At 35.3% G+C, this 15,399-nt stretch overlaps 1 protein-coding gene and 1 long non-coding RNA gene across 2 annotated transcripts; both read left to right on the top strand.

The window, feature by feature from the left end:
- Nucleotides 7,271-8,711, top strand: LOC107625219. The gene is made up of 3 exons (XR_001617132.2): nucleotides 7,271-7,657; nucleotides 7,777-7,844; nucleotides 8,568-8,711. It is a non-coding gene; the product is annotated as an uncharacterized LOC107625219 (long non-coding RNA).
- Nucleotides 8,716-12,015, top strand: LOC107627138 (protein IWS1 homolog 1-like). Its single transcript, XM_016329998.2, has 10 exons — nucleotides 8,716-8,769; nucleotides 8,851-8,934; nucleotides 9,272-9,376; nucleotides 10,502-10,550; nucleotides 10,691-10,722; nucleotides 10,838-10,963; nucleotides 11,056-11,118; nucleotides 11,313-11,390; nucleotides 11,583-11,832; nucleotides 11,932-12,015. The coding sequence occupies exons 1-9, from the start codon at nucleotides 8,716-8,718 to the stop codon at nucleotides 11,694-11,696; spliced, it is 705 nt and encodes a 234-aa protein (XP_016185484.2). The 3' UTR covers nucleotides 11,697-11,832; nucleotides 11,932-12,015.

Genomic DNA, 15,399 nt, shown 5'->3' on the forward strand with positions numbered 1-15,399 from the left:
CCGCCGCTCCCACCACCACCCGCAACCCCCAACCCTCTCCCCTATTTCCCCCATTACCCTTCCCAAAGTCCCTACCCCCTAACAGCAGCAACCGCCGTGCCCACCGCCGCCAGCCGCCGCGCCGGACGTCATCGCCACCACCCTAGCCACCTCTGTACCCCAACCTCCTTCTTTCGCCTTCCAGGTTCCGCAACACGCAATCCCTTTTATCCGTTCATAGTTTATTCTTATTTTTTCCGTTTTTGTTCATGTTAGGATAGTTAGATATGCATGTTGTAGTGCATTTTAGGTTGTTAGGTAGCCTAGGATGTGGTTAGTGGATTTAGGTATGTTTATTTGCACTGTTCTTGTTTCTGTTTTATCTAATTTGCAAATCTGTTGCTGCTGTGATCTTGTTCATATGCTGTACTTTCCTGCATTTGCTGCTCTTTACATTGAACTTTCATGTTTCTATTCCGTATATGTAATTGCAAGCTTGAATTTGGATTCATATGAACTGCTTGTTTGCTGTTTATTTTCCGGAAAAGTCCTATTTTAGCTGGAATGCTGCCCAAATTTCTGAGAAATATTTCTGTTCATGTCTTGGTTTTGGCATTTTCAACTGTGCTTTCCTATAATTTCACCAAACCAATTCATGAATGCTTAGGCATGCATTCTTATTTTCTTTGATCTCCTGGTTCATAAACTGCAATTTTGATGTTTGATTCCTATTTTTGCTTTCTTTATCTCTATTTGAATCATCATCAAACTGTTTTACTTGTTTAAATATAAGTTACATATAGCTTCTACCTGTGATTACTTGTTACTTGGACTATTTTCATTATGCCTCTTACTTTAACCCAATTTTCACTAACTCACTGATTTTAACTCTAACCAACCTAACCTTTTCAAAACTTCTTTTCTTGCTTTTCTTTCACTTTCTTTTAACATTCTAACCAAGGCATGATGTTAATTTTTCCATTTAACTTGCATTCAATTACATTTTGGATTGTGATTTCTCTTTTCAGACTTTTCACTCACATACAATCCTAAATGCACATTTTACTTAACTCATATTCATTATCCTATTACTCCTTTGCCACTTTGTGTTTTCTTTGATTATTTGCCTATTTGCTTTCCTATTTTTATTATATCCTGGTTTTCTGTTTTTCAGGATGTCAGATTCCCAGAGAATGGGCAAAGGCAAGGCCACTACTGGCAAAAGAAAAAGAGGCGAAGCCTCCGTGTCTATCATCGACCTCATGCATGATGCCTCCTTGCGAAAGAAAGCCTTTACACCGCAGGAGAAGGCCGACCAGCTACTTTCCGCCACTGACCCAGTAAAGTTTACAAACCGATACTGTGAGCTGAAGTATCCGATGTTTGCAAACTCCAGGAACCTATACCTGGAGCGGACTTTGAAGATCCCAGAAGAACTCCAGCAATACACCTCTGATCAGATCAAACAACGAGGCTGGTTCTTTCTGGAGAGACCACTGACTGAGGTTAATGCATCTTGGGTTAGGGAATTCTACTGCAACTACTTCAAAACTTCCCTAGATGTAGTAAACCTCAGAGGGAAGCAGATATTGGTTACTGAGGAGGCAATAGAAGAGGTTCTGAAACTTCTGCCTAAGACTGATCAGACAGATGGCTATCAGAAAGCTGAGGAGGATATGCGCTTCATGAAGTTTGACTGGGATGCAGTCAAGGCCCGGATTGTCCTTGACCCGTCCGTTCCTTGGATCATGGGTCAAAACACCACCATGCTCAAAGGGATCAAGCGGATTTACCTGAACGATGAGGCTCGGCTATGGCATCAGATTTTCAGCAACTACATTATGCCGAGTACTCACGAGACTGAGATACCAGCCGCTATGATCACCCTCCTTTGGTGTGTGATGGAAGGCAAGGACATATACCTGCCACACTTTATCCGGTACTACATGGCCAGGGTCCACGTCCGCGGCACTCTCCCCTTTCCCTATCTGGTTACACAGCTAGGCCGTCGAGCTGACGTGCCATGGGAGGATGCTGATGAAAGGCCACCTACTGCTGAGTGCAAGAAGCTTATCCCGCACAGCAAGAACTTCCTGGCCTTAGGCTACAGACCCCCATTCCTGACTGCCACTGCTGCTGATACAGCTACACCATCTGCCGGTCCATCTTCCTCCACTGCTGCACCATCTACCCCTGCCACCACCACTGCACCTCCACCTGCCACAGAGCCTGTCTATCATCTGGTGTAACGCTTGTTTCGACGAGTTAACCAGATGGAGCGTCGCAACAAGCGACGCTACGAGCACCTAAAGCTGATGATACGATCCGGCGACATCTTCTCCGAGCCTGACACACCTTCTGAGGCATCTGAGGAGGAGGCGGATGCGCCCAAGGCAGAGACCCATCCCCAAGGAGAGGCGAAGCAGGCAGACACCCAGCAGGCAGCACCCCAGCAGATCCAGGTTGTAGATCCTGAGATCCCCATTCAGACAGTCCCTCCTCTCCAGCAGCCGGACATTCAGCCAGCCACCACAGAGACACCAGCTACCATCCCTCCCAGTGATGACACCCCTTCACACCCTGCTTGAGCGAGCATCAGGGACGATGCTTCATTTTAAGTGTGGGGAGGTCGCCATCTCTGGCGTATTATCTTGGTGAACCACTACAGACTCTTTTTCTTTTATTTTGGATATTTTTCTGTATTTTTCTCTTTATTTTATCAAGGAATCAAGGAGAAACACTAGAACTTTAAAGCCATTCAATATAAGTTTTACATTGAGAATAATGAGAATTTTTAACTAAACCTGCATGACATACATAAGTGATAAATGATTTTTGAGCTAGAGAACACATAGTCTGTGAGTTTTTGAGCTTAATTGTATGGTTACATTCAAACTATAATTTTTATTCTTGTGTGTTCTGCCCTTCTTTTATATTCTGATGTTCTTTACTTTGCTTTAATCTATATGTCCAATTATAGAATATAGAATATAGAATATAGATACATACCAAAAGAATGATTAAGGCCATCATTTGATTTTAGCTCACTTATCCTAAAATAACCTACCTTTTCACATCACCCTTGTTAGTCCCCTTGAGCCTTTAAATCCCTTTTTTTATTCTATTAGCCACACTACTAGCCTTAAGCAGGAAAATAAAATAAAATCCCAAGTTGAATCCTTGGTTAGCTTAAGATAGAAAAATATGAATAGTTTAAATACGGGAAACCTATTGGGAACATGGATGATAAAAACAAGAGGTAGAAAAATTGAAAAGGATAAAAAATAACTCAAAATAAGAAATTTTGGGAAGCATGCTCATGAGAAATCAAAGTGATTAAATTACCATGTGCATTAAAAAAAATGGTTATTTTTCAATATTTAATAAAGGGGATACAAAAGAATTCCCTAAATGCAAAATAAAAGCAATGCACATGGGATAAAAAAAATAAAAATTGAAACATGAGCATGTAACATCCATAAGTGAAAAAAATATGGGAAAATAGGTAAAGAAGTTTTGTTTTACTAAGTATGTATGTTAGGTGAGATCTTAGTCTAATTAAGGATTCACTTATTAGCTCACTTAGCCTTATACATATATCCTTACCTTTACCTTGGCCCCATTACAGCCTTAATTAAAGACCTCATGATTTTTGGTATGACTGTATTCTATAATTGTTGATTGGTTAGATGAAGAACAAAGTTATAGAAAGGAAGAATAAAAAGAGGAATAGAGTGATTAACCCAATAAACACTGAGTGACTAGAGAGTAAACACAAATCCAGTGAGGGTTCAATAGCTCATTAAATATTTATCTCTGTTTGAATTATCTAATTGTCTTGTAAGTTCATAAAATGCTTTTTCTCCCATCTCAACTGTAAAAGTGCTTATTGATTATCTAAGGCTTGGCTATATACATATATGACTCCTTGAGAATGTGAATTAATTTAACTACCTGTAAGCTTTATATATGAGTGAATAAATTAGAATTGCATGATGCATCATTCATTTGGGTAGTTGCATTTAGATTAGATTGCATTGCATGACATTCCATCACTTTAACCTTACTTATTACCTTGGAATTATCATGAGGACATGCTGTTATTTAAGTGTGGGGAGGTTGATAAACCCATATTTTATGATGTATTTTGTGCTTAGTTTGAGTGATTTATTCAACTCTTTACCCACTTATTCATGTTAATTGCATGGTTTTACATTCCCTTCCTTATTATGTGATGTATGTGAAAAACATGTTTCCTATGCTTTTAAATTAATTATTTTAATCACCTTTAATTCCACTCGATGCCGTGATTAGTGTGTTGAGTAGTTTCAGATCTTCTAAGGCAGGAATGACTTAAAGGATGGAAAGAAAACATACAAAAATGGAAGGGAAGTGCAAAATGGAGTCCTTGAAGAAACTGGTATCCACGCGATCGCATAGACGACGCGATCGCGTGCCAAGCGTGAATCAGCAGCGACGCGACCGCATGACTGACGCGACTGCGTGGCAAGGAAAAGCTCTGAATGACGTGACCGCGTGACCCACGCGGACGCGTGACAGAGGCCACGCACCAGAAATTGCAGAAGACGCTCATAGTGAATTCTGAAGCCCTTTTTGGCCCAAATCCAAGTCCAGAAGGCATAGACTAGAGGTTATGAAGTGAGGGAATGCATCCATTCAGGGAGAGCTCGCCAATTTCCACTTTCCATGATTTAGATTTAGTTTAGAGAGAGATTCTCTCCTCTCTCTCTCTTAGGATTAGGATTTAGGACTTCTCTTAGTTTTAGGAGTAACTCTCGATCCAGGTTTAATGTTTCTTTACTTTAGTTGATTATTTACTTTTGCAATTTGATTTATGAATTTTTCTGTGTTCCAGATTATTTGAATTAATGTTATTTGAGGTATTCCAGTTTAATATTGCTTTCTCTCATTTATGCTATTATTGCTTTACTCTGAAGACATCTTTATTCCAGTAGATTTACTTTTTCCCTTTTAGTTTTGGTTAAGAAATCAGTAACTCAAGAGTTATCCAACTCAACAGCATAATTGATAATTGTTATCTTGCCAATTGAATTGAACTTCAATAATCCCAATCTTTTCTTAGGAAATAAATAGGATTCGAAGATCAAACTAATTTGTCCCTTGACATTCCCTTACTTTAGTAAAGGTTGACTAAGTGGAATTAAGATTCGACTTTCATTGTTGTTGATAAGAATAACTAAGCCTGGACTTCCAATTTCTCATACCGTGCCAAAAGTTTGCTTTATAGTTATTTATTCATTTTAATTGCCATTTAATTTACTCACCATTAAATTACTTGTTCCTCATTCTTGAAACTCCAATTTGCAATCTCCATAGCCAATAATAAGAACATACTTCCTTGCAGTTCCTTGAGAAGACGACCCGAGGTTTGAATACTCGGTTATCAATTTCAAAAGGGTTTTGTTACTTGTGACAACCAAAACGTTTGTAAGAAAGGTTGATTGCTTGGAAATTTTAAATTTTATAAATTTTTTTTTGAAAGAAAAATAATAAAATAATATTTAAATAAAATTAAAATTAAAACGCCTAATCTAAAAAATCAAACAACTAAAAGTTGTTAATCACAGTCAATTCCCTGGCAACGGCGCCAAAAATTTGGTGCGGTATTTGTAACTCACTAACTTACCGGCAAGTGTATCGGGTTGTACCAAGTAATACCTTACGTGAGTAAGGGTCGATCCCATGAGGATTGATGGATTAAGCAACAATACGTTTGATAGGATTAGTTAGAAAAACAGAAAATAGTGTTTGGAAGTTCAAAAGCATTAAACAGTAAATTTAGAATATTAAAGATAGGCAGATAAATAAGTTGGGAATAAAATATTGAGGAGGTAGTTAAGGTTTCAGAGTTATCTATTTTCTGGATTGACTTTTCTTATTAACTATTTTAATCATGCAAGATTTAATTCATGACAAACTATTTGTGACTAGACCCTAATTTCTTAGACCTTCCTAGTCTCCTCTAAAATTCACCAACTGCCAATTCCTTGGTCAATTAATTTCAATTAGAGGGTGATGATCAAATTCCAGTTTATATGCCACAAAAATCTCAATTGTCCAAAAATAAAGGGATTATATGTCACGTATCCCGTTAAATACAAACAATTAGAAATTCAGGATAATATGTTTTCAAGTTATTGTTCAAGTAAAGAGCTTTTCCAAGTTATACAAGAACTCAAATAGAACATGGGTGATACTTCTGTTCCACCCAAATTCATAAAATAAAGAACGAAAACAATTATTGAAATATAAATCAAAACATGAATTAAAATAGAAAAATAATATTATCGATCCATACAATAGACAGAGCTCATAACCTTAATAATGGAGAATTAGTTGCTCATGGAATATGAAATGTAAATTTGTATGGAATAATGTTGTGGAATGTTGTGCTGGAACCACCCTGTTAAGATCCCTTTTATAACTAATCCTAATAATTTTAAAAATCAAATTTCTAAAAATTAAAATTAAAATAATATCTTTTCCTAAAATAAGATTTGAATTTAAATTAGAATTAATTAACAAGTCTTCAGCTGATGGGTGGGGACCACTTGATTTGTCCATTCTGCAGCTTTTAATCTGTGTTTTCTGGGCTAAGAACTGGGTTAAAACAGCTCAGAAATTGCCCCCAGCGTTTTCTGTCAATTCTGCAGATCGCTCATGTGACGCGTCCGCGTCGTCCACGCGTTCGCGTCATTTGTGTAGATTCCAGTCCACGCTTTCGTGTCAGGCACGTGATCGCGTCATTGTGATTTCCTCCATTCCGCGCGGTCGCGTGAGCCATGCATCCGCGTCGATATTCGCTGGTCATCTCATTGGCTTCTTCTCTTTCTCTGCAGAAACTTCATCAAATCCATCCGAATGCTACCTAAATTAAATAAAATTGCACAAAACTCAAAATAGCATCCATAATGGCTAAAATATAATTAATTTTTAATTAAACTCAATAAATTAGATGCAAATTCACTAGGAAAAGATAGGAAAGATGCTCACGCATCAGTAATGCATTGAGATCTATTTAGTTATTATAATCGAACTTGACTTTTATGTCTTAAAGAAAAGTGTAATTCTTTTTAATATATTTTTATATTAGCTAATTGTCTCTCTCTTTTTGGACAGCGATGTATGAAAAGCTTTTCACTTTTGAGGGTGAAATTGGTGGTGGCAGGTTATTTCTTTCTTTGGTCTTGCCAAACCTACTTTATATAATTAGATACAATTTTAGTTGTACTCTGATTTTTTTTGTTACTCACTAGTTATCATTATCTCCATAAAATCTAAATATCCTTTCCTAGAATACTATTTTATTTATTAATCCTCTAATACCTTTTTCCGTCACACTCACTTCCAACCATCTCTATTTCCATGATATGAGAAATAATTGATTTTTCAGTCTCAATGAAGGACTTAAGAACTGATCTAATGCGTGACCAATTACCATGTTTATTTATCTCATTTTGGATGCTATATATGAATTGTAATTTGTAGTTTTTTTTTTTGGCTTTGTAGTTTCTTTTTTGGCTTTCTTTTTTGTAGTTTCCTTTTTGGTTTTCTTGAATCTATCCAGAGAATCTAAGGGCCTTAGCAAAATATTATGAATTTTTACAGCAACAGGATAGCTTATCTTTTGGAGAAGGTAATTAAATTTTCTGCCTTGCCTCTTCTTTAAGCAAACAAAACAAAATAGGTACTGCCTTGCCTCTTCTCACATTGCTATTTATTATTTATTGCTACTTCCACTTTGCACATTGCTAGATGACAATACCAAGCAGAAGCATTCAACAAAAGCAACAATATGTCTGCACCTCTTTCTCCCCCGACAGGTTTGGATTTAAACCAGCCATTACCTTATGTTAGAAATATATAGAACTATTCATAATTTCTACTTATAAGTCTAAATTATAAAAAAAGATGATTTATGAAATCTTCACTTATTATTACCTTATGTTAGAAATGTATTGAAAGGATTTGAGGGGATTCTTGTCTTCCTCAAAGAACACTGCACTGTACAGAGTTTCTTCTATTTAGCTTTTCTTTTAAATTTTGTTTTAAAATAGTCAATGTTATTATTTTTAAAAAACTATCTCAAGAGGCAATATTTATGGAAACAATAAATGAATTTGAAGCTTGGTTCATTTTTTTTTCTTTTTAAGTGTCGGTAACCTTTTACAAACAGGTTATTTTCATCTTGTATTGACTATTGTACTGTGATATTTGAAGATAAGGTTGATAAGCAAAGAGCTTTGCTACCCAGCAAAAAGTAATTTAATATTAAATTTGATGAATGGATGTAATGCAATATTATTCGTTGGGTGTAAATGATGCCATACTACCACTTCATTAGATTTTTCGTACTATTATTTTGCTTTTTATAATAAAAAGCATATTTTTATAAGCAAGAGTAGTTCAAACTTCTGGTATGAACCAAAAGAATAAGTGTTTCTATGAGATAACAATCATGTTTTGTGGTTTCCTCATTTCCTGTAGTATAGGTTCAAATGTGGTATTGATTTTGTAATTTGTCTTTGAATATATCTCATCTGCAGATGAATTCTGGTCTAGTACTAATAGTAGTGAATAAACCATTTTCTTGCGGCTAATTTATCAACGAAGGGCTATTCAGATCTCCTTGCAGAGCATCCTTCGGGGATTTATTTTGGTTGGGCTGGATTATCATCCAGAGGTGTTTTTAAAATGGTCATGAGCATTGGTTGGAATCCATATTTTGACAACAAAGAAAAGACTATAGTAAGTGTTCTGATCATTCATCTGTAGTAAAAGAATTATTTGCCTCATAAGTTTCTTGATGATACCTTTCTATCAACACAGGAGCCTTGGATACTTCACAAGTTTGATGAGGATTTCTATGGGAAAGAACTTTGGCTCATTATAGTTGGTTACATTCGTCCCGAGGTATTAGCTGAATGAGTATTTCTTGTGTTACTTGTGTTGCATATACTTTTTAAGCTTCACTAAAACCTGGCATTGTGTGCATATATATAGGCCAATTTTCCATCCCTTGAAAGCTTAATAGCTAAGATTCATGAAGACGGTGAAATTGCTGAGAAGGCTCTTGAACTTCCCTTGTGCTGGGATGATGATCATGCTTTTATCGAATTAACACTATAATTGAGAATGCGTTATTAATGAATTTTTCCAAAAGAATATCTTAAGTGGTGTTTTCTTCTTTCTTGATATCACTTAAGCAAAGTTTTAATCTTGTGTCATTAAATCATGTATGTTTATGTAGGGGCCTGCTCAAGATGAAGTCATTGTTGAAGGAATTAATATGCTTGTCCAGACACTTTTTGAAACCCGCTTGCCGATAGTGATCGGAGGTTCATATGCATTCATGGTCCCATCATGTCCATCATTCATGATCCATCTCTGACAATGATACAAGACCCTGAATTAGTTAGTGTTATTTTCTTTAAGAATTCTATTTTGTTGTCTGCTCTCAACTTTGTCATAGTTAATGTTCTTAACAGAACCAAAACTTAGTTAGTTGATTGATAGGAAAACTTCCAAGTAATTGCTTTTCCATTTTTTTGTAGAGATTTTTTAGCGCAATGAGAGCAGTCCAAGGTGCACTAATAGTAGCATCAAGCATACAAAAGTAGGCATATAATTGGTTTTGGACTATTTAACAGAGGGTTCCTTGTGGTACATATAACACCAACCCCATTTATTGCATTATTAATAGTGAAATTCACAATTATTTTCTCATCACTAATATGGTTTAGTATACTATTATGAATCTGATAATGTATACCCAAGATAGTCAATTTCTTAATAGTGAAATTTACAATTTAATAAATATCTATATCAATGTTAATACTTTGCAGTGAAATAAAAGAGTCTTTTGGAATTTCATAAATCAAATACCCCGTTGGATAATTGTGATTAGACTTCATAAAATGTTCACGGTGATTATATTAGGCAAAGTTTGATTTAATTTTCCTTTCTCTTTTGTTAATTTCATCTTGGATACGTTTAAATTTTAATGAGAACTAGAAAATAAATAGTATTATTGTTTGCACAATTTTTTTAGTATAACTAGTGCAGCAATCTCTTTATGTTCCTCTTTCAATTAAACACAAGTACAAAGTCTCTTTATGTTCCTCTTTCAATTAAACACTATTAAAATATCAGTAAATATTTTAATTCTCCTGGTTATGCTCCCCAGGTTGGTGAATTAATTCTCCCGAATTTTTTCTTTTTATTGTTAGATTCTCATGTAAGTAGAATAGCAGATTCACTGTGTTTGATATCCTTCTGATTAGGATAATATTTTGGTACCGGTAGCATGTTGTAAACCAAAATATGTGATGGATGTAACTTAAGCTTTCTTTTCATTTCAAGCTATTCGGTCTCTGTTTATGATCTAGTTAGAGACAATTTCTTCAAAAAATCAATTATGGGATTTGTTGCATTGTTTTACTATAAAGCTTTTGACACCTGACATATGTTGATATTCTAGGTAGAGGAAGGTGAAGAGGATGATGAAATTAAGGATCTTTTCAAGGTAGGTAAGAAAAAGAAGAAGAATGAGAGAAGTCCTGTAGAAATAGCTTTATTAGTTGAGAACGTCATGGCTGAGCTTGAGGTCACAGCTGAAGAGGATGCTGAACTTAATAGACAGGGGAAGCCTGCCATTAATAAACTAAAGAAGTTGGATCTTCTAACAGAAGTCCTCTCGAAGTAAGCTGTTGATTTTTTGTCATATTAACTATGCTCTGGTGTTTCCTTAATATTCTATTTTACTTATGCATATATTCTTTGGTAAATTTCCACCAACTATTTGTCTATTTTGCAGGAAATAGCTCTAACATTTTTGGACCATGGAGTACTAACTTTGTTAAAGAATTGGCTTGAGCCACTTCCTGATGGAAGCTTGCCAAATATTAACATACGCACAGCAATTTTGACTATTTTAAATGTTGTACCGAGTTTTCACCATTATAAATATTTTTTTTATTCAATTGCCCTTCTCCAGCATTATTTAGCTCCTGATTAATTGGACATGCTTTGCAGTTTCCTATTGACCTAGAGCAGTATGATAGAAGAGAACAGCTGAAGAAGAGTGGTCTTGGGAAGGTTGTGCTTCAGTTCATCATGTGGCTAGATGCTCTATTTTTTAGCATTTAAAATAACAGCCTTCTTTTCCCTCATTTCCCTCCCCCTTTCCTTCTCTTCCCTGGGGCAAAAGAAAAAAAAAAGAAAAGAGAGCATCAATATGTAGCTTGTTATTCGGAGTCATAACATAAGTGTGATCTATATTGTCTTGACAGGTGATCATGTTCCTATCGAAGTCCGACGAAGAAATCAATGTAAATAGAAAACTAGCTAAGAAACTGGTTGACAAATGGGTAAGTAATCTGTGAAACTCTTGCTTCAGCATGTATTATTTATCTTTCCTTAAAAATTGTACTGATTCTTGAAGACATTATAATGGTATGCATTTTCTTTTTTTACAAACTATCCATTTTCATCCAGGAGTATTTTTCTTTTTGGGGGACAGATACTTAAAAAAGCACATCATTTTTGCTTTGTAATTGCAGAGCCGACCCATATTTAATAAGAGTACACGGTTTAAGGACATGAGAAATGCTGAGGACGATAGGATTCCTTTCAGGAGGCCAACTGTTAATAAGTGCTCAACCATTCTGATTTAAATTGCTTGTCTTGAGCAATATTTGTTTTATGTATTGCAATATGCTGAATTTCTATAATGCTGAATTTCTACCTGCCGGCAAATAAAGCAGCAGGGATGAAATCTAGAGATGGTGATCTTGATTTAGAATTTTCACAGTAAGTCTTGGGAATTAAGATATTACTAGTGGAGCAGTGTGAACTAAGTTGTCACTGATTTGTGTTATAGATGCTAATTGTTCTGAATGTATAATGCAGGCCTAGATCTAGACAGTCTTCTTCAAGGCAACATGCATCAAGGCCAGAAGCAACACCTTTGGATTTTGTGATCCGTCCCCAGTCTAAAATTGATCCAGAAAAAGTTAGAGCGCGAGCAAAAGCTGCTGCACAAGATCTGCAGAGAATGAAGGTTTAAATACAACACTTATTAGATGGTGTAAATACATTATTATATATTAATATAGTTTAGGAAATTGTATAGTAGATTTGACTGATTAGTGTTTATTGCAATGCTTGTATTTTGGTAAGTTTAGTAAGATAAGGTTTTGTATAGGAGTTATTACTTTTGATTTTCAATAATAAAAAATCATATATTATATTAATATTTTGTTTATGAGTTATATAATATTTCATTTATAGATTATGATTTTTTGCTATTGTGACATTTTAATCACAAAATTATTTATTTAACGCGATAAAAATGACGGTAAAAATTATTTTTTTTAAACGATAAAAAATGTCACTGTCAGGGTAAAACGGTAGTTCAAAAATGTCATTTTAACCAACCAAAACGCTCCTGTCAGGGTAAAAATAGCGGTTCAAAAATGCCGTTTTAACCAACCAAAATGCCACTCTATCAGGGTAATAATGGCGGTTCAAACTGCCGTTTTAACCTATTAAAAAACTACCATTTTAACCCTGGAAATAATGGCGTTTTGAACCGCCGTTTTAACCAACCAAAATGTCACTCTGTCAGGGTAATAATGGCGGTTCAAACTGCCATTTTAACCTATCCAAAAACCGCCATTTTAATCCTGGAAATAACGACGGTTTGAACCGCCGTTTTAACCTATTCAAAAAACCGCCGTTTTAACCCAGGAAATTGTGGCGGTTTTCAGAAAACTGCCGTAATAACCAGAATGGCGCCCAGAATTACGTCGCTTCACGAAACCGCCATTATTGGTTATAACCGCCGTAATTCCCATAAAAACCCGCCATTTTTACCAGAATTTTTTGTAGTGCTTAACCTCTAGGCTTCAAACTTCATAATTCATTCCTCAATTCTTCAATCTTCCAATTAGATCAAGCCCACGAAATCCATCTCAATTTAATCTTGAATTTAATGTAATTTGATTTTTATTTGAAATGTAATTTAGATAGATTATAAATAGAGGATCAATCTGAGAGCAAAGGGAATTTTGAACACTCTCTCACTCTCATATTTCTTCCTCCACTCTTCTCCTCTTCTTACTTTTCACATTTTGTAAGCCATGAGTGTCTAATTCTCTTCTTCATTGGGAAAGGAGCTCTATTGAATTTAATAGATCAATTGTGATTTACTATTCATCTTCAATTCATCTTTCACTTGCTTCTTTAGAAAGATTCTTCGTTTTTCATTTCAAGGATTCAAAATCTATTGAGAGATAGTTTGAATCTTACTTGAATTCTGTGAAAATCTGAGAGAGGAATCATAGAATTAAGCTTGAATATCTTTCTTCCAATTTGGTGAATTTGGGTTTGGGATTGATATGTGACATGTAATCAACCCATAACTTGATTCATGAAATTGTGTGACTCTAAATCAGAGACCAATCTTCATCTCTTCTCATGAGCAATTAGATCAAGACATTGGCAATTGATCAAGTTAAAAGAGATTGAATTATCAAGACATTGGAATTTAATCACTTACGATTTGCCAAGAGATCAATGATTTGCATGATCGAAGAGAAGATGAAAATCTATTTGAAACAGAGAATTCAATATCTCTATACCTCAATGATCTTTCCTTATTCTCTTACCCCCTTTCTTTGTTAATTTCTTCCAATTTAATGCTCATTTGCATTGCTTTCTTTACATTATTGCAATTTACTTTCTTGCACTTTACTTTCATGCACTTTACTTTCTTGTACTTTACTTTTTAATCAATTACATTCTTGCAATTTAAGGTCTTACAATTTAAGTTTCCAATACTTTACTTTCCCGTTCTTTACTTTCTAGTCACTTTATTGCTTTCTTTTAATTCAAGTCATTTAAGTTCGAGTTTATAATTTTTCTTATCACTTCCATATGAATTGATTGACTAGAATACCCAATCAAGAATTGCTTGCTTAATTCCTTAATCCTAGTGGGATCGATACCCACTCACCGTGAGTTTATTACTTGGTACGACCCGGTACACTTGCCGGTAGTATTGCGAGATTGTAAAAATCCCGTATCACTTAGACCTTTCCGGATATTCCCCCAATGCTATTGATAAATGAATATGAATATGAGTATGAGCTTGGGGATGTGCACACTGATAAACCCATATTTCATGAGTTCTTTTGTGCTTAATTAGAGTGATTTATTCAACTCTTCACCTACTTATTCACATTAATTGCATGGTTTTACTTTCCCTTCCTTATTATGTCATGTTGTGAAAAACATGTTTCCTAAGCTTTAAAAATTAATTATTTTAATTACCTTTATTTCCATTCGATGCCGTGATTAGTGTGTTGAGTAGTTTCAGATTTTCTAAGGCAGAATGACTTAAAGGATGAAAAAGGAAACATACTAAAATGGAAGGAGAAAGCAAAATAGAGCTTTAAAGAACTGGTATCCACGCGATCACATGGATGACGCGATCGCGTGCCAAGCACGAATTAGCAGCGACGCGGCCGCATGACTGACGCGACCGCGTGGCAAGGAAAAGCTCTGAATGACGCGACCGCGTGACCCACGCGGACGCGTGACAGAGGCCACGCACCAGAAATTACAGAATACGCCCCCAGCAAATTCTGAAGCCCTTTTTGGCCCAGATCCAAGTACAGACAGCATAGACCAGAGGTTATAAAGTGTGGAAATGCTTCCATTCAAAGAGAATAATGAGAATTTTTAACTAAACCTGCATACAATATATGAATGATATATGATGCCTGAGTTAGAAAACACACAGCCTGTGAGTCTTGAGCTTAAATTGTATGGTTGCATTCAAACCATAATTTCATTTCTGTGTGTTACATTTCTTTTTATTCTGATGTTCTTTCCTTTGCTTTAATCCATATGTCCAATTATAGAATATAGAATAGATACATACCAAGAGAATGATTGAGGCCATCATTTGATTTTAGCTCACTCACCCCAAATTAGCCTACCTTTTACATCACCCTTGTTAACCCCCCTTGAGCCTTTAAATCCCCTTTTATTCTATTTAGTCACACTACTAGCCTTAAGCAGAAAAACAAAATAAAATCCCAAGTGAATCCTTGGTTAGCTTAAGATAGAAAAAAATTATGAATAGAGTAAAATGTGGGAAACCTTTTGGGAACATGAGTGATAGAAACAAAAGGGTAGGAAAGTTAAAAAAAAAAAGAGAAATAAAAATAAATTTGGGAAGCATACTCATGAGAAAATCAAAGTGATTCAATTACCATGTGCATAAAAAAAAAGAGAGTTATTTTTCAGTATTTAATAAAAGGGAATGCAAAAAGAAATTCCCCAAAATGCAAAATAAAAACAATGCACATG

The sequence above is a fragment of the Arachis ipaensis genome, chromosome B02 (assembly GCF_000816755.2).
Source record: "Arachis ipaensis cultivar K30076 chromosome B02, Araip1.1, whole genome shotgun sequence".
In the NCBI taxonomy this organism is placed as follows: domain Eukaryota; kingdom Viridiplantae; phylum Streptophyta; class Magnoliopsida; order Fabales; family Fabaceae; genus Arachis; species Arachis ipaensis.

What these genes read in the sequence shown, in the direction of transcription:
- LOC107627138 (XM_016329998.2), top strand. Translation starts at nt 8,716, where the DNA reads ATGGTCATGAGCATTGGTTGGAATCCATATTTTGACAACAAAGAAAAG. An exon ending in TAAGGATCTTTTCAAGGTAG is followed by an intron (nt 10,551 to 10,690) that starts GTAAGAAAAAGA and finishes AATAAACTAAAG; the next exon opens with AAGTTGGATCTTCTAACAGA. An exon ending in AGAAGAGTGGTCTTGGGAAG is followed by an intron (nt 11,119 to 11,312) that starts GTTGTGCTTCAG and finishes TTGTCTTGACAG; the next exon opens with GTGATCATGTTCCTATCGAA.